Raw genomic sequence first — 20,384 nt, 5'->3', positions numbered from 1 at the left:
TTCAGTGAGCCCTGCTCTAACAAAACAGCTGTAGGAATGTAAAGAGAATGTAAAATAATATTTCCCCCCCTTACCTGAGGAATTTTTCTCATACCATCTGCCCTTTATTTTTAATTTCTGAACACAGCTACAAATACATATACCCTGATCCCTGATGCTGGCTTTAATCTTTACAAACCAACTATGCCTGAGGCTCACTAAATCCCTTATGTAGCATTTCTCAGCAATCAGTTGCATTATCACACCACACCTGTGGGTAATTATTGCATACAAACTACTGGTGTGCCTGATTTTGAGCAATAATGTCAATCACAACCACAGCTAAAGCAGTTCTATACAGTATATCAGTTTCCTGCCTGTCCCATACAGTATTGCCACTAATTTTCTCTATTTATGATCTCTCCTATCCTTTCAATATATCACCTGGGAAGTGGGTGGGGTCAGGGCCAGTGCTATCATTGGGTTAGACATCAGAGTACTGACGTTTGAGGGACATGGTTTGATACAGAGTAGTTTTTGTTACATCTTATAAATTTCTGATAATATTTTACTTTTATTTTATATTTTGAATGCAGTTTCTCAAAGCTCAGACTTATAAAATGTACCTATGCTCAACAATGTTGCAAAAGGGAATAGCTGGCTTGGCAAGTATATAACTTTGAAGATTTCCGAGCATCAGCACTTGACTTAAACTAAAGGAATCGGTGACAAAGTGGGCAAAGCAAAAGGCACCTAAGGCAATATTTTGATGTGCCTGAAATCGAAACGTTTAAGAGACTCAATTCACAAGTTTATTCAAAATGATTTGTGTGCTAAAACATTTTCTTTTGGATTTGAGAAAGACAGTCAAATGTTGTTGTGTTACTTATTCCTGCCATTTAAAATAAAGTTAGCAGCTTCAAGTTTTTGTGCTTTTCAGTTTTGCTACAAGACATCTGTTTTTGAAAACTGAAGTTAGCAATTTTGTGGAGGTGGGGTTGTAGTATCCTAGGGCGCAATATAGTCTGGCACCGACACCGGTGTAGCAGGCAGAATAGTTATTTATTTATTAAAGCACAACGATTGCATCACAAGCGGCACATTCATAACTCACATGCTCCGTGCACGCTGCGTCATGGCGGCTGTGATTTAATTTCAGAAAGGAGCAGGCGCCTGGGAAACTTCGCCTGTTTGTCAGGAAGGGCAAATCCCCACCCGAGAGTGACGAAGCACAAAGGAGGCAGTGTGCGCGTGTGACAGATGCCGCTATTACCGGGCTGTTGTATTTCCAGAAGCATTTTAACCAGAACAGACCCATTAAAAACAATGGACCTAAGTCAGCCCTGCCAAGTCATTGCAGTTAAGTCTGTTCTAACGTTGGAGGCAACCCATTGTGTTTTCCCGGGGTTTGAAGCGGCGCACATGAGGGTCTTTCAGTGCCAGTCAACAAATAATACATATACAGTATAATGCAACTTAAGGCAATAACAGTAAGGCTAGGACAGAGCGAACAACGCGCTCTCATTTTCCGCATGCGCGGTGCGGTGGGAGGCTTCTCCCCCCCCACCTCGCGTCGCTTGCGGCGCAAGGCACGCTGGGTAGCGTTGCCCGGTTACCGTTGCTATGGAGGGCCTAGCGCCCCCTCGCCCCGACAAAGCTTTGATTTGCGGAGATGGTGAAGCAAACGATCCAGATCTATGCCCGGGTCAAGCCCCTCGGCAGGAGGCAGCCGCCGGGGGTAGGTGGCGCGGGGAAGAACCAGCTGCGTCCGAGGGACGGAACGAACGAATAAATAAATAAATATTCAGGACGTCACGGGGGGGGGGGAGTGCCGGCTGCTGCTGCCGCTGCGTGTGAGGGGCGCCCTTTGGCAGGGAAGGGATGGAGGGGACCCTGCTGTGGAGACGAGCTGGAAGAGGAAGGCGAGGAGGGCGGCCCGCTGAGGAAGTTGTGGCTTGGTGTGGCTGATGCCTGAGAAGCGAATGCGCCGCCTTCGACAGTCGCAGGCGCATCGAGAGCGAATCCAGACGATCTTTCTGTTCACGTGATTAGTAGAATCACCATAAAGTTCTGGTCTGTTGAATCACTCATCAAGGAACTCATTTCCAGCTGGGTTTTTCCCCCTTTCTTTTTCTGTATCCTACACAGAAGTTGTAAACAGGGGTGCCAACAATAAAATATTTTTTGGGAGGGGGTGGGCAGGTGAGCCCCGCCCCACAGAATTGACCGCATGATGTGGTGCACGCAAACTGAACAGCAACGCCCATCATCTTTTTTGGGGGGGGGGCTGGCCCAATCAAACATTTGTTGAGGGTTGGCCGAAGACCCCCCTTTTGGCCTCTAGGATTTGGCTCCTGTGGTTGTAAGTTTTTATGGGAATTTAACCCATATTCGTCATAGCAGCTTGTTTTGGCCGTAAACGGAATATAAATTGATGCATACCAATATATACTATCACTATTAGAATGGGTTGTTGGCTACCTGGGAGTTGGGGTTTTGATTGTGACACTGAATGCTTTGGCTTTGGCAAAGTTATAATGATGATAATGATGATAGAATCCTAGAACTGTAAAGTTGGAAGGGATCCCGAGGGCCATCTCGTCCAACCCCCTGCGATGCTGGAATCTCAACCAGATCATACATCACAGATGGCTTGTCAACCTTAGCTTAAAAACCTTCCACGTAGGAGAGTCCACCACCTTCGGACAGAGTCCATTCCACTGTTGGACAGCCCTTAATGATGATTCCCCCATATATCAAGTGTAAATACAGAACAGTAAATAAATGACATTACGTTCTATAGAACTAAAAGCAAATCAGTGAAATTATGTATTTGCGTATCTATAACTGTTGAATGGCAGACAACTCTGCAACTGAAACTCTTTCCTCGATTCCTCCTGCCAACTATGATTAATAGGAAATGGTTTACCTGCTATTATGCAGTTTTAAAAAAAATGCAAAGAACTTGCCAGGAGAAATAACAACCTATGGTATCTATCTGCACCATGAAGCCCCCACCCCAATTGGCTCACTATGGCAATCACAGTTCCTGGTAATCTATCTGCAAGACTTGTTTGGGAGTTGGAGTAGGGAGTTGGACAGGTCTTTTTTCAGCTGGAGCTCACCAGAGCTGTTTCAGCACCTCTCAGGTGGGCACCATTGCCATTCTAAGAGAACAAGGGAGGTGTTCATGATGAGTTCTGACAACTCTTTTTCTAGAAAAATAGCACTGGGACTTACATTTGATATGACACACACAGTTCTGTATTTAATAGGTGGTGAAGATCTGGCTTATTACCCTGCCATATTCCTGTATACATTGCATGTGTAAGGTTTAAATGTTTTCCAAACAAATATATTTTCCCTATTTGTGTATAATTTGCTAACTGATGTGAATATAAACCCTTCTTGATATTATTGGTTTCATTATTGGCATTACTATTAGATATATTCCCTTTTTAAAAAAGCCTATTGGAAGTTGTCCATAGAGTCTACAGTTTTAGGTCTAAGGGTAATTTATGCTGTATTCTGAAATAAATAAATAAATTGGAATTTCACCAATACAAATAACATATTAAAGGACTCCATATTTATTTTGTAGATATATTCAGTTGAACAAGATGAGGCATCAGCATTCAGTTTGGAGATTATTGTGCCACGTGATTTGGCAGATGGATTTGTCAATAACAAACGAGAAAGCTACAAATTTAGGTAAGTTAATTTGTCTCCTTGGTACATAGTTAATTTTAGGAATATTGTATGTTTGAACATTGTGAATGGCACAATGGCAAAACACAAAAATGCCATCTGATAATGTTCCATCATGTTGTTTTATAGTTTGCAAACCTTTCCCCTACCCCTGAACCCTGTGCTAAAAGGCAGGGAGGGGTGGGTGTTCACAGAGAATGTTAAAGGGTCGCAATTTCATAGGTTATCCTTGCTTGTTGTTTTGTATTAGTGCTATTATACCATGTGATCATAAGGCAACTCTGTTGTGTATTGTAGGGAGAGAAAAGACTTAGAAGTGATACCTTTACTGCCTGATTGCATGCATCTTCATTTGGAAATAATGGGATTACACCCAAATAAATGTGCATGGAATTAAAAGGACTGCTGTTCTAGGGTAGTGGTGAGGAACCTCCATCCCATGGGCCTGATTAGGCCCACTAAACCTAAATCACATTGAATTCAGTTGAAATTATTTCTGGGTAAATGAGTTTGAGATTGCATTGTAAAGTACCATTTCTGCCTGTTTCAATTTCCTTGCTTGGGAATGAATGACGGTTATTGATATTGTTGAAGGATGCTATAATTATGCTGAAAGCAATCTAAAACAGCCTAGAACTATTTTGCTAACTATTTTGAAATTAAGTATTAAGGCTTAGTGATGAAGTAGTAGCTTTGTTGTGTTTTAGATTTCAAAGTCATTACGTAACATTAACTTCTCTCTGCTTTACACTGAAGTGAATGGACATGAGAACCAGAAACCTCAAGGCTTCTAAAACATTTGTAGCAGAAAAAAATGGAGTAGTTCAGAATAGTTTCTATTAAAGAAATAGGTGGAATACATATTTGACAGAAATGTTCCACAGAGCAGGGTTCTTCTATTCTTATGCAGAGGCTGCTGCTGTCACATTTTAAAAAAACCTGCTGTAAATATGATGCTACATTAAGATGATAAAAGTTTTGTATTAAGTGTTGCAAATTGGGCACAATTCCTTTGAAGGATTGGATCTTCGACTAAAATAACTTCCTTAATGACTTCCCTTTCTTCTTATGTAGAAGAAAACTGAAAATAATTTGTACTGTTTATATGATCTGTTTGATTCTAGGGTTGATTATACAAGTCCTGTGTGAGGCCATTTGGAAGCACTGATCCCCTTGACAGTAGTAAAATACAGTTTGCTTTTTTCTAAGCAGTATAATTTTATCAGAGGATTTTATTGTAGAGTGTTTGTCAAAGCAGCAGTGTTTACAGTCTTTTGTGGATACAATAGCACAACAGCATAGTGTAGTAAAGACTACAGGGAAAACATTGTACTGGGTTATGTAAGTTTAGTGATGTAAACATTGACTTAGTTACAAACATATTTTTTAAAAATAAAAAAAGAAGTAGTGTTTTAAGATTTGCATGACCAATTATACATAATTTGCAGATTTCAGAAAGTTTTTGATCAGGAATCAAAACAGGATGAAATTTTTGAAGCCATTGCCAAGCCAGTTGCAGAATGGTAAGTTTGATTATTTTTTTAAAATGTGTAATTTCTTTAATTAATTAAATCATCATCTAATAACCACCTAGGGGTTATGCCTTCTGTGAATGGTTTTTAGCTGTTCCCAAAAATAATTTGAAAACAATAGGCCAATGTGGTTCTTCAAGGGGCGTCAGTGCAAAGTAATGCATTTATTATTTATTTGGAGAGGCATCCAAAATGGTACATTGTCACCTATACCTGGAAGTGAAACACTCCATTTTATTATCTCAGAATTCTGTCACCTTGTTTGCTTTCTGTGTGAACTAGGTCTAATTATGTGGCCTTAGTCAAGTGACTTATATCTGAATTTTACTCCTCCCTAACCTCATGTTTACTGGCATATGGTATTATGCCAGGTTCTGCTGGAGTCCACATTTCCAAGGTAGGTGTTAAAAACTAACTTCTTTCACTGCTTGGCTGCTATTTCTAAGCTAGACTTTCTTACTTAAATTCATAATGGGCAAAATAATCAACATAGATTTGGTTACTTTTTAGAAGAATTGGAATAATTGCTTTAACAATTACGAATAGGCTCATAAGTAGTTAGATCTTAAATCCATCAAGGGCAGCCTAGGGAGCTAATAGTTGTAAATGGGCATTTTGATTAAAGTGTTAAATCCATCAAGGGCAGCCTAGGGAGCTAATAGTTGTAAATGGGCATTTTGATTAAAGTGTCCAGCTGCACAATCCTTCAGTCCTCTTAACTTGAGCAAGTGGGTTACTATCACCATTATTAGAAGCTAGAGCCAGTGTGGTGTAGTGGTTAAGAGCGGTAGTCATGTAATCTGGGGAACCGGGTTCGCGTCTCCGCTCCTCCACATGCAGCTGCTGGGTGACCTTGGGCCAGTCACACTTCTCTGAAGTCTCTCAGCCCCACTCACCTCACAGAGTGTTTGTTGTGGGGGAGGAAGGGAAAGGAGAATGTTAGCCGCTTTGAGACTCCTGAAGGGGAGTGAAAGGCGGGATATCAAATCCAAACTCTTCTTCTTCTTCTTCTACATTTTAATTTGTGTGAGAGGAAACAAAGAGGCTGCTCCCATACTAAGTAGGTGTAGGAGAACTTGCACCAGTGTGAGGCTGCCTTCCTCCCAGTCTATCACTTCCTGCAATGACCATGGGACTGTGTTTCATCATGGTTTATCCATGTTTTGAAGGTGGCTTGTGTAGCAAATGCCCGTTGTTTGTTGTAAGCTATGAGTCCTGGTTGCATATAACGCTAAGTGAAGATCCTTTGAAATGGAATGTAAACTTGGTTGAATTACCGACCACGAGGGAGAAGGAGAGGTGGCAGAGCACCAGCACTATGTGCCTTCTCTTTATGGTGTTAAACCATAGTTTAGCATTGTATGCAAATGAGCCCTATGAATGGGTAAAGTCTCATGTAATAATTAAAAGCTGAACCCGCCTTAATTTTTAACTGACACTCCTTACATGTTTTTGTTTAGTTTTTTTAAAATCTGTGTTCTTATTTTGGAATTGAAGGATTATGTATCATCTGTTTTCCCCCCAAATATGGCTTCAAATACTTTTTGGAGAAATAACAAATATGTGAATTAAAACTGTCAGTCAACAGACAGAAAAATATTTTCTTGCAATGTTTGTGTTCTTTTTAAACTATGTTGTAATTTAGCTGTTTGTTTCCATAGTTGAGTAACGCTTGTTCTGTTTTGGTTTATAAAAGTGCAGGATGTTATCACTTGCTGGTAATTGCAGTTTTATTGCAACATAGCTCATTATTTGAACTGGGCTTTCTAAACACAGTTAAAAAAACATTCTGTTATGCACAATGTTATTTTTGAAGTATATATTTACAGATGTGTTCATATTCTAGGGTGTTCTTCATTGCGTGGTGTTACAGTTGCTGTTCATTCTATAATGGAGTGTGCCAAAATTTCCTTACAGGTTGTTACAATTAGATTAATTGTTGCTATTTTGCTATTGTGTGGTTCTTCAAAATGAACATTGGTTTTATTATCTTTAAAAAACATGCACATAAGGTTGGTATGCCAGCTTGTCAGATCCATTTTCTAGAGGCTCAGACCCACATGTTTATGAAGATAAAAGTATACCAGTAAGTCAAGGAACAGCTTTGCTGATGTATTTCTAGGAAAGTAACACAACAGAAATATCAATGAAGTTCTTCAGTAACATTCCAAGGCTGTTTGTCATATGATCACGGGGAGGCTAAATTCAGTATTACAACAGAATAAATCCAGAACAATGTCAAAATATGATAAAAGGAGAGGACATGCATGGTGCTAATTAGAGGTTTTCAGTGTCTTGTTGGCAGGATGAAGAGTTGAATCATTTTTTTCCTATTTTTGTCTTTCTTTGAACTTCCCCCCAAGTTGTAGGATTCCATTTGTTTAACTGTTTCAGACTGCACTTCCATTCATGGTTACTTGACAACAAGCCCCATTGTGAGGTTGGATTTTTAATCTTCTGATTTGCTTAGATTACATCAGAGCTTTCCAGACTTTTCATGTTGGTGATACACTTTTTAGACATGCATCATTTCATGACATAGTGATTTAGTTTTACTAGCAAACCAGAGGTTAAACTAACCCCTTTTCAGCCCTGGGAGGAGCGTAGGGAGCGTTTGCGTGACACACCTACACACTGCAGCCGACACACTAATGTGTCACGACACATAGTTTGGAAAGCTCTGGATTACATGGACTTCTTTAGGTTCATTTGAAATGCTATTTTACTTAAGGCAGCCTGTCCCAACTAGTTGTCCTCCTGATATTTTAGCCTGCAACTCGTTTCAGCTTGGGTCTGATGGAAGTTATAGCTCAAAACATCTGAAAGGCACCAGGTTGGGTAATGTTAAGTCACTGCATTGTTTTTCTTGTTTCAGTGATGTGACTGATACATTTCTTGGTTCTCTAGTCTTTTGCTAGAGTAGACATTTTAAACAGGTGATAAGCAGTTTCTGTATTCTCTGACATCCCTGCATTCCCCAAATAGTAGTCAGAGGGTCAGAACTGTATTTACTCATATTAACTGAACTTCTCATGACTTGCCAGGATCATGAATATTTATTTACAACTTTAAAACACTTTTTTCTTTATAAGTGAAACTGTGGACAATTTTGTTGCCTTGAGTAACGTTTAATAGCTTTGTTAGGGGCCAGATTAAATTGCCTCAGGAAGTGAACGTGTCCGATAACCTACCCATTGTCCAACATTGTTCTAAACATTTCCCCTAACATATAATATTGCTTTCTGGCCTGGTTCATAGGTAACATTGCTGCTCCAACAAACAATGGTTTAGTGGAGCAGGAACAAGCTACCAGTTTGAGCATGTCCTCTTTCCCTTCTCTTCTCCTCCTGCACTCTTTTCTTGAGATAGACTACCTGGTTTGGTGAATCAGTTTCCCATGACATCCAAAGTAGGACTGGTTTAAGTGCAACTTAAAAGTCCTTGTGTGCAAATCAGAATAAAAATGATGGTTTGCAGTGTTGGTTTCTAGCACTTTGAACTCATTATGAATATAGAACAACTGATCTCATGATGCTTAAGTCATGCAATGATGGAAGAAATTTAACTATTTAATGGTTCTTTAACTTATTTGACTTACCTTAAATATGTAAAAAATTCCCCTAGAGCTCCAGCATTCTATCAAGGGATACCACTTACAAGAACAAGATGCACAACAGCAGAAGCCATGTGCGCTAACTAGCTAGTAAGTTACTGGACCTTGGAGAATGCTCAGACGAGACTATACTGTGAGATTCAAATGGCAAAATTGTCTGTCTCGTATGGTCAGATGCCCATATGTTGATTAGGACTGGTGACCATAGAATTACCAGGAAGTCGGAGGGTCATGGAATATAACCAGCACACCCAGTTGTGGGGATGAGGACCCAGTCTTGAATTTATTACACAGGTATTGTTGGCTAGTCAATCTGTTCTCTCAGCTATGTTAGAGCTATTATACTATACTATATTGTATTATATTATATGCTATTATATTAAATGGATGTTGTATTAAAATGAAAAGAACTCAAAAATTAAGAAAGGCTCTTTTATGACTGAATGCAGCAGAAGTTCCCAGTTTCCTAAATACAGTTAGGAGACTGGGAGTGTGCTGTGGGCTTGTGTGCGCACCATCCTCTTCACTGCATGTGAATTCTACCCTCCCTTCCATGGCTTTCTTTAATGCCAATCAGGTTTTACATGTGCATTAGCACTAACTAGGACAATGAGGGATGAAAACCCACTTTTTGGTTTTATGATAGCAGCCCTGGTTTACCATGCCTAATGCTAATTCACACATAAAACAAACTATGAAGGAGAGGGTGGCTTTTATTTTGCATGTAGTGTAGGAGAGTATGTGTCACTCTTCGTTGCCTTCTCCCACAAAGAACAGCTATTGCCCATTATTCTTTGTTCATTGTCCCAGCCATTCAGCTGTGGTGTAGCATATCACATTTTCCGTCCTCTTGAACTTGTTTTGTGGCTCGATTGAATGCAGCTGTAGCATGTTGATTCTGGACATGTAGGTGATTTTTGCTGGTACAGTAGGTTGCTGGGCGATTTAACTGGCAGACAGAATAGTTTCCAACACAGTGGCTACATGAATAAAAGGTTTTTAAAACTTACTTATGCTACCCAAATACTGAAAAGAAAGATATTGTCAGTTTTCCAGTTATAGATCATTTATTGCTTCTGGTATTTTTGACTATAAATTTTTTGGAACAAGAGTTGTCATTTAGTTTTATATTTACACAGCATCTGGAACAGCACGTTCCTAACCTGGCTAAGTGCACTCTGTCTCGTATATTCTGACCAGAATATTTATTACTGGAGTTTGTAGAGTTTTGTGTTATTGTAGCTTACTTTAAAGAATGCATAACCACAGTAACTTGTTGTAACACAAGTTTGTCTTCTTTTGAAATTGCAACTTAAACTGCAAGTGCCAAACATCTTTTTTGTGTATGTAGATCTACGTGATATATTGCTTAACTTGAGTCCTGGGATCAGTACCTTAAAAACATTACACAAGTTTGCCTAGAATCCTGGACAACAACTAATTTTATGGGAGAACCACTTTGAGGAGAGGGTGGAGATTGGTGGGCAAGTCAGCAAGTCCTGGTGCCACAGCCTCCAGTTGCTTCTGTACTTTTCTTGCCAACTGGCATTTGACCACAGAATTGGCCCTGATTTTTTGGCTAGAAGCTTTTTCTTTCCTTGTTTGTTCTCCAAAATGTTGAGGATTTCAGACTAAAACTCTTATATCTAAATATTCTAATTTTAAGATGTCATTTTCATTGGACTCTGAATACTGCAGCATGAAATCTGAAATATTAAACATTAACAAATAATAGTTCACTATAAAATGCCTCTGGTCAGAGGAAATAAAGCTTCTGATAACAGTACTGTACACAGAGGAAATACTCTGGGATGAATCGTAGCGCTCTGATATTTGTGTGGACAGATTCTGCAATGCCACTGTTACATATCCTAGTTATCGCCATTGACACTTCCCTCTCTTGCTTGGCTAACAACTCCATGATTCAATGGCTGGCTAAACAGAAAGGGGAGCAGGGGGTTTCTTCAAACCGGTTGCTTTGTGATTTCACTAGTGAAAAGTACCCTACCTCTTTCAGGGTGTGGGTGTGTGCAGTCATATTCTGAAGGACTTCATTTCACATCAACAACCACAACTCAACCAAATAGCTCAGGCCCAACAGACAGTGGCTGAGCTTTATGCTCTGGCACAGGGGGCGGAGAGCAGGCAGGGCGGGGCTGGCACGCATCCTGGGGGTGGAGTGCGTGTTCTGGGGCGGGGGGCACCACCTGCGGGGGCGCCCAGCACTGGCGGGGGCAGCCACAATGGAACCCCACCGGGATCATGCTCCCCCCGCCCCCCTCTTCCTCCGCCAGTGCCAGCAGAGACTCCATTTCCTCAGGGTCTTGCGAAAGAACAATGTTAAACAACAATTGATGACCTCCTTCTACCAGTCCACAACAGAAAGTGTCCTCTCATATTGTATCACAGTGTGGTATGTTGGCTTGACAGCCATGGACAGAAAGTCTTTACAGAAGGTGGTGAACATAGCACATGATATCATGGGCTGTCCCCTGAGCCCGCTAGATGACATTGCAAGGAATCAATGCCTTAGGAGAGTGAGAAAAATTCTCAGGGACGATTCACACCCTGGCCAGCACCTCTTTAATCTTCTACTCTTGGGCAGGAGATATAGAAGTATATTCAGTCGTACCAAAAGGCTAAAAAACAGTTTCTATCCGTAGGCTGTTAGGCTGCTGAACAGAAAATAATACAGTGCAACTGACTTTCAGGGTTGGTGTGTTGTGCGACAAGCACACAGAGTGCAATGAGATTGAGTGTTGGGGAGGGAGGGAGGCTTGGTTATTTTCATTGTACACAGGTTGTACATTGACAATAAAGGTATTATTATTATTATTAGAGCACAAGATTCTTAATCTCAGGGTTGTGGGTTTGAGCCCCATGTTGGGCAAAAATTCCTGCATTGCAGGGCATTCAACTAGATGACCCTTGTGGTCCCTCCCAACTCTACAATTCCATGATTTTATAATTTAAAGTCAAGGGAATTGAGTGAGTCCTAAAAACCTCTCTATCTCTATGAAATATGGGAGAAAGAAGAACTGGACTAGGTACTTAGGACTGGTAAATAAGTAAAAAAATCCACCCTCTTTGGAACTAGCAGGATGGTCCATAGTTAGTTCCAGCCAATGGCTTAGCAGTTGAGAACTAATGATATACTGGGAGGCATTACCATCTTTTGATATCCCTTAGTAAGCAGTGGTGAAGCCATACAATAGACAAACATGCATCACATCCTTCTTCTTATTCGTGTAGGTGGCTTGACATCGATGTCGGCAGAGTCTATTTGCAGCATGGTGGGGGAAGAAAATAATGCCCTTTTTGAATACCACTTTGACATGATTGTAGGGTTTTTATTTAGCATGTTTTGGGTTTGTTTTCTTTCCTCCTTTTTAAATCTCACTGAAAAATGAAGTGTCAGAACTATAAAGATTAAACTGGGTGTTTTTTTTAAAGAAAGACACTCAGCTATGGAGCCACAGATCTGAAATTGTATCAAGGATTACTATGTTTTCCCTCAAACTGCTATTATAAGGCATAGTATCTTTTAAGATTTATTTTGACACAAAATACAGATTGCCCAAGCATTCAAATTAATGTAAACTGCTTAAATTATAAACACTGCACATCTTTTTCAGGCCAATTTCTGACAGCTTTTGTGGAAAAAAATGTATGCAGTATGTATTTGCAGTGAAAAAAATCCATGCTGCTAAGTGTATATATAAAGAACTGCACATATCCGTGAAATGAAGAGCATTGCTAAATAGGGTTTATGCTACAGATTTGGCAGGGAGACAAAAGATGTAATAATGAGATATTTTGTTTATTTTAATGAAAATAACTTTTATCTCCAAATGAGGAAAGATATTTAAATGTATCTCCTTGAAAACATCTGTCTCAAAACTTTAAAATGAGGGTAAACTTTATGTTTCTCATAAGCATTACTACTTGAAAGTTGAATTAGTCAGTACTGTGCCATATTTCACTCTGGTTCTAAAGGGTGTCTATGATGGATAGAATGGAAGTACAAAGATGCCAGAAAAATAGAGAAGGGGTGTGACTGAAATATTAATAGTTGACAACTTTCATCAGCATGTATTTTACATACTTTGATCTCCAGTTTATTTTTAGCCAAAAATAAAAAAGCTCCCTGAATAAAAGCTTGAAATACTTCAAGACTTGATTAGTTCTTGAGTGAAAAGAACTTGATTAGTTCTTGAGTGAAAAGAAAGTGGTACTCGCACGTTTTGGCTCCTGAATGCTGCAAACCCAGAAGTTAGTGTTCGGTTTGTGAAAAATTTTCAGAAGCTGAACGTCTGATGAGGCTTCCACTTGACTGAAGGAAGCTCCTGCAGCCAATTGGAAGCTGTGCCTTGGTTTGTGAACCATTTCAGGAGTCAAATGGACTCCTGGAACTCATTAAGTTCGAGAACCAAGGTTCCACAGTATCTACCTTTGTGCTTTTCCCCTGTTTTAACTCGTTCCATAGTTATTGTAGGGCCACCTCATTTAATGGCTAATGCAGTACTATATATAATGCAGGAGCAGTTAAGATTCTTTTGGTCCAAAGGCCCCATTTTCCCATTCAAGGCCTCTCTTATAAAGTGGATTTTTTTCTTTTTTTTTAACTTGATTATTTTAACTCAGTACTTCAAAGTCTTTGTTTTCCCCAATCAGAATTCCCTCATTTCTTTTAAGTCTCTTGAAATCAGATTTGTTCCACTCAGTTAGGTTTATATTGCCAAAGTAACATGCCTCTCCTGAATCTAGGGAGAGAAATGTAACAATCTTCTATATATCTGTACAACATGCTACCCTGTCACAAATTCATGAATGCCTTACTATGACACTTTGTAGCATGACAAAAATTTGCTACAGTTCATTTTAGCATGGTTACTTTCTTTATTATGTCTTTGATGTGCTTCTGTTTGAGATACAGATATAATTAACTAAATAAAGCAATTCTGTAACCATTTTAAAGTTCAACTACCTAAGAGAAAAGCATTCCAGTCTCTAGTCACATTGTAACTTCCAAAAAGGGCATCTGCAGAACAAGTGGTACTCTGCAAGTGGTTACCTAGCATTCTTTCTCTGCCCAACTCTCCTTTTGCTAGTTCCTCAACTCTTTCTTCTCCTAATCCAGTGATGGCCCTCCAGCTGTTTTGGGACTACAATTCCCATCATCCCTGACCACTGGTCCTGTTAGCTAGGGATGGTGGGAGTTGTAGTCCCAAAACAGCTGGAGAGCCAAGTTTGGCCATCACTGTCCTAATCCATATCTTCTTGTGATGGCAGTTGGCTGGATTTTTAAGTTTTACTGGCATCACCACCACCACCACCACCACCACCACTATTGGGGCAATTTGGATGGGATGAGGGTGAATAAACTGAGGCTCCATCCAGGCAAGTTTAAACCTGACATTGGAATAGATGTGCAACCTGTTCTGTGCAGGGTTACACTTTCATTGACTCAGCTGATGTACAATATGGGAGTATTCCTGGAACTATCCCTGCTCTTGGATACTCAGGTAGTGGTAGTGCCCGCAAGAACCTTTTACTAGCTTCAACTAGTATGCCACATGCGATCTTCCCTAGAGAATATGTACCTATCCTCAATCTCAGTTCCATCTTGAATGATTGTAGCTCATCTTGGAGTGAACATCGAAGATAGTCCAGAAACTCTGACAGTTCTAAATGTGGCTACAGAGTGGTATCCTAGTTTAAGTGGAGCCAGCTTTCATATCACATTTTGTAAACTGAGATTAAATTATCGCTTTGCACTTTAGATGTAACAAAAAAAAATAATCTGGTTTAATAAACTGCGGAAACATTGAATTACAGCAAGACAGAGTAAGACGTTGTGAGAATGTGAGGACCAAGCCCAAGAAACTGATCACTCAAGAATTGCCCAGTTTCAGTGCAATGCTGCGAAGTTTGAAAATATTCTGCTAATCCTAAAGTGGACAAACAGCTGTTTCACTCTGACAACATGATGTAACATAGAACACCCCCCCCCCCCATGACTTCTTTTTGAAACAAAGGTGGAATATATGCCTAATAACCAGGCAGAAAACAAATACTTCTGACAATTCTGGTATTTTTGTTTTCAGCAGATACTGGCTTTCTTTGGCATCTTATTGTGTTCTTTTCTTTGACATTTTGCTATTGTAGATTACGCTGAGCCATCTGGCAAATGCTTAGGCTTCCAGATAAATGAGTTGGAGGCCTTTTGCCTCTCTCATGGCACCAGACTCACTGTTGACCTACACATGGCCCCATCCTCCTAGGGAAGAAAAGGAAGGTTTTGCTTTTTTTTTTTTTTTAGCATGGCTTATTTATAGCTTTACTCATAAACAGAGTGCACAAAAATACTTTCCCCCTCTTCTTTTACATAACATATGTTGAGTATTTGAGCTGAACAAACCAAATACAATCTTCTTTTGAAAACTAGTAAGTCTTATCAAGAGAATGATTACTTCATCAAGCTGAAATGTTTCCATTGATATGATGTCAGGAATATGATATAATTATGGGAGAAGCCATAATTCATCATTACATATGCAAGTCAATAAGACAGGGATCAAACCCCCCACCCCCGAGACAGCATACAGTTGATATGGTTTATCTCAGGCACCCCCAACCTTCAGCCTTCCAGATGCTTTGGACTACAATTCCCATCATGCCTGACCACTGGTGCTGTTATCTAGGGATCATGGGAGTTGTAGGCCAAAACATCTGGAGGGCTGCAGGTTGGGGATGCCTGGTATATCTCATCCAGCAACACTCTCCCCCCACAAAACAATACACACTGCAAACCACTGCAAAGCCCTCTGGTCTCTCACATTGCCAACAAAAAGTAGCGATTCACGTGATGCTGACATAAAAGCTTCCTTCATATACAGTGGTACCTCAGGTTACATATGCTTCAGGTTACATACGCTTCAGATTACAGACTCCGGTAACCCAGAAATAGTACCTCGGGTTAAGAACTTTGCTTCAGGATGAGAACAGAAATCGCGCAGCAGCGGCGCGGTGACAGTGGGAGGCCCCATTATTAGCTAAAGTGGTGCTTCAGGTTAAGAGCAGTTTCAGGTTAAGAACGGACCTCCGGAACGAATTAAGTACTTAACCCGAGGTACCACTGTACTATGTAAAATAATGAAACTTTACTATCTTCCCTCTCTCTTCCCACTTCTCTTTCCCCCAGCCACATATTGCTTACAACAGTAATGTCTCACTTTGAATGTGACTTGAAAACAAAGACTCTGTATGTGCATTGCTACCTGAGAAAAATCTTTATATATGTGAATTATCGGAGAAGGTATGTAGGATACCTTTTTGCAACCTCTGGCTACATTTTGCACTGATCTCTGTCTTCTGCATTTAGAACTTTATTTTTGTGAAATTGGAAATGGTGATTGGTTTCTTCTAAAACAGTGTACTCAAAAGCTAGTATAAAATACGGACTGTGAAAAGGGATCCCTCTCCTTCTTTGGAAATTTCCCCACTGAGAGTTGGAAGGGGGTTAATCAGTGATGTTTGCTGGGTAGCAATAAGGTTTTTGGGTTTTTTTTACCTAGGAGGGAGGAATCAATTGCAAGGTTCTCTAAAGTTTCTTATTCCATTCTTCTTTTAAAAACCTGTTTAAATGTAAAAATGGCTTCAAGAAGATAGGGGCAGCCATCTTTTCCCCCATACAGTTTGCTACTGCTAAAAATGACACTGTATGGGGTTTGAGGGGGGTTTGCTTCAGTTCACATTTAAAGGTGAAGCTACCAAATTCACACTTTGCAGGACAATGTGAGAATCAAAGCATAGCCCGCCTTCAAAATTTGCACTTCATTGAATTTTGCTGTGCAGTTCTCCAGCCAAGTAACGCGTACAAAATTGCATACATTGGGGTAAGTTTGTATAAAAACGCATATATTCACGAAAGCATTCAAAAATGTGTTAAATTAAGGGAAATTGCTTGAAAAAGGTTGACATTATTTTTCATCTTAAAAGATGTAAGGAATATCCAGCAAAGATTTCCATGGCTACACTAATCAGAGAGTGAAGGTTTATAAACCAATGTTTATATTCCATAGATAACATATTTATTCCTCCACTTTCAGTGCTCTAGCTGGCTATAATGGCACCATATTTGCTTACGGACAGACGGGCAGCGGCAAGACCTTTACCATAACAGGAGGAGCAGAACGTTACAGTGATAGAGGCATAATTCCACGGACACTATCTTACATATTTCAGCAGTTGCAGAAGGTACAGGTCATTCTCTCTGATCATTTTTCTTTAAAACATTTCATTAACTAAATATAATGATATAGCTGAGGAAAGAAATACTGATTTTATCATGATATCTGGTTGCCTTGAAATTATTATCTGTGTGGGGATGTAATATAATTGTTATTTAAAGTTTTTAAATGTTCTTAATTTTTAGATACTTTTAATTAGTTTTAAGATGTTAAATATGTTTTCATTTCATTTTTAACTTCTTGGTTTTTCTGCCAGGGTTCATTTAGTCTTTAAAACCTCAATAAGGCTGAGATATCAGTCCTTGGAGATATATTTTAAAACCATTCACGATAAACTGATTTAGATTCTGTAGAAGACTGGTTCAGAACCAGATACGCAGTCTGTCTTAAAAATGTATTAAAACATTATTGCTGAACTGTAAGTATTCAGAGACAGAAATGTCCAAAATTCTCCCTGATTTCTGTGGGCCTTTTATATTGTTCAATAAAGATTTGAAATACTTATGAATGATATGCAAGAGGTTTTTTCATTGATTCTGTCTGAGCAAAGAAAGGGTAAATATTAGGCAACTTTCTTTGTGTAACTGCACCTGCAGACCACATGAACCAGGTAAATCTGTGAACAGTAAAAATGCAATTAAAATATTTTGTGCAGAAATGTATTTTTCTCAAGAGACTCTTTCCCATCTGTTTTGAATTTAACATTTTTAGATCTGTTAAAAATGGTATCTGGACCAAAAGGACTAGTTAACAAGATCCCATCAAAGACCTTGAAGGGTGAATGCCATTCATAGGACACAGCTTACAGCTGCTCCACAGGTGGCGCTGCTGGTGAATTTTCATTGCTATGCTGGTTACAGACATGGCTGAATTATGAGATACAGTGTTCTGTGTTCCTAAATCCTCTAAAATGGAAGTAAATCCTGTTATTATTAATGCGACCTTACTTCCATATGAATATATTTAGGATTAGAGGTTAGTTACTGTGAAATGCCCAATTTTACTTTAGTTTATTGCACCTGTTCCTTTGGATTCCTTGTATATTTTAGATATTTCTGCATCCTTTGACTAATTCAGTTGCCGTTTTTTCCCCTAAAATGGCTAAAAGGAGCATGTAATTATGTGGCTTCCTCATGCTCTCTTAACCATGGCTGAGAGTACGTCTGCAGTGGCCCTATCATTCTGAGTAGCAATCTGCTTTGCATTTAGTATTTTTTCTTAGTAATAGTTGGAATACAGGTTTGAGCTTAGTGTTATACTCCCTCAAACAAGATGAAACTTGAAGTAAAGGATTTTGTTAATCGGATCTAGGGAACAAAGCACTGTGGAAACTTTATTAAACTGATTGAGAACTGATAAGTTAATGAAGAGGTTAGTATTCTTGTCAAATAGGATGTGACAGTCTGAGAATAATTCTTCTGCAACAGGAAATGAAAGGACCTTGGTATTTTGCCATATTCCACAAAAGAGAAAATGAAATTCTGTTTATATGTTGAAATATCAGTTGTATCACTTCATTAACCAATAGAGGCAAAGCCAAAGTGGAACATTTATGTCCTTCTGAGTTGCAGCTCTCGGATATTATTTCATGTTACTGCTTGTTCATTCAAGTTGCAATTGAATTAAGAGTTTTTGGTTTATAAGCCTTGACCAGTATCCCTGTTTGGCAGAAAGGTGGCATAGAACTAGTCTGAATATATACATAAGTGGGTTTAAAAGGTTAGAATTTTTAAAAAGGAAAAAATTCACTTACTGGATTGCCTCAGTTTAGTACTGGAATGGGTCTTCTTGGTCTGTGGTCCCACATATGGGATCTCTAGCTAGGCAAAGCTAGATTCAGTATATTCTTGCACATTAGGCAGGGAGCTGGCACTCTCCCATCTCTTCCTGGTTGGAGGTCCTAGCATATGTGCATACCCTTAGAGCTGCATGCAACTTCCAGCTCAGTTTTCTTCCAACTGCTGTGTTAGGTAAAGGTAAAAGGTAAAGGACCCCTGAATGGTTAATTCCAGTCAAAGGTGACTCTGGGGTTGTGGCGCTCATCTCGCTTTCAGGCCGAGGGAGACGGCATTTGTCCGCAGACAGCTTTCTGGGTCATGTGGCCAGCATGACTAAACCACTACTAGCACAATGTAACACCATGACGGAAACCAGAGTGCACAGAAATGCCGTTTACGTTCCCACCGCAGCACTACCTGTTTATCTATGTGCACTGGTGTGCTTTCAAACTGCTAGGTTGGCAGGAGCTGGGACAGAGCAATGGGAGTTCACCCCATTGCGGGGATTCGAACCGCCAACCTTCTGATCGGCAAGCCCAAGAGCCTCAGTGGTTTAGATCACAGCACCATCCGCTCCCCCCTTTTACCTTGCTGTGTTAGAAACAGCTAGTGGAAAGCTTATTACTGTAAATTTACTGAAATGTGGATTATCTTGAAGGAACTATGTTAAATCCAAGGTACTCAGAATGCAAAGCTCAGTCTAAAGACACTCAAGGAATCACTGAGATGGATACACATTTCTCTCTTACACCGCCGAGCCCAGTTTTTTGTGTATGTTTGTGGAAACACCAACCATGGCATTTTGGTGGCATGGTAGGAGTGGAAAATGTGTAGCTTTGGAGAGGTGCTGCCCCTTGTAATTCGTAATCCATGGTGGGCCTTGGGGAAGGGGGAAACAGTAACAGTGAGTTGTCCTGCCCAAATATTTGTAATATCCATAGCCTTCCATGTCTTCCTACAATGGGCAGCCTAGTAAAATAGAAGATAACTCACCACCTCAGTAAGTCATCCTTGGTTGATAGGAGCATATTCCATACCCAAAGAAAGGGGCAAAATGTGTTGTTTTCAGGCTTTGTACATTCAGAGAACCCTTTCCACATTGACATTCTTCCAGGGAACCTCTACAAGTTGCAAATAAGTATGGTGCAATCTAGGATGTATATTAGTGTCTGTGAGGCACTGCCAGGCCTATTGGGCTCTCCACTGTCCTACATGAACTGATGGGCACAACTTAGAGCACAACCGGTATTCGCTTGAGGCTGCACATTGCAAAGAAGCATTGCTAATGGACAGCAAGCTGTCTTTCATTGATCCTTGTCCATCATTGGTAATGCTGTGCTGCTTGTTGCTGATCTCTGTAAGCTCACATTAATTCTTGACCCTTTGCTTTCAGACCTATTAATGATGGCAATTCTGTGCCTTTTCTTTAGTCTGAAGGTTCAGAGATGCACATGGAGATTAGGGGGCTGGTGGCTGATGTCACACTGATACCAATTCCTACCTAAAGCAGTGAGAAGTGATG

At 39.9% G+C, this 20,384-nt stretch overlaps 1 protein-coding gene across 5 annotated transcripts in view; it reads left to right on the top strand.

The window, feature by feature from the left end:
• Positions 1-1,582: 1,582 nt before the first annotated feature.
• KIF6 (kinesin family member 6) overlaps positions 1,583-20,384 on the top strand; it is a 164,244-nt gene continuing 145,442 nt past the window's right edge. For 4 of the 5 annotated variants that reach the window (XR_013984511.1, XR_013984512.1, XR_013984513.1 and 1 more), the window contains exons 1-4: positions 1,583-1,717; positions 3,581-3,690; positions 5,136-5,210; positions 16,944-17,091. Coding sequence is in view for 2 of the 5 variants with exons in the window: in XM_081000155.1 (XP_080856281.1) it covers positions 1,652-1,717; positions 3,581-3,690; positions 5,136-5,210; positions 16,944-17,091 (399 nt within the window). In the remaining 3 variants the exon portion in view is untranslated. Of the gene's footprint in view, positions 1,718-3,580; positions 3,691-5,135; positions 5,211-16,041; positions 16,151-16,943; positions 17,092-20,384 lie in introns of those variants that run through there. The other variant, XM_081000156.1, reaches the window with a different exon arrangement.

This window comes from Podarcis pityusensis, assembly GCF_964106645.2.
Source record: "Podarcis pityusensis genome assembly, chromosome: 3".
Lineage (NCBI taxonomy): Eukaryota > Metazoa > Chordata > Lepidosauria > Squamata > Lacertidae > Podarcis > Podarcis pityusensis.
Note: the sequence above shows the minus strand (reverse complement) of the source record. Positions and strands in the feature narration are given on the sequence as shown.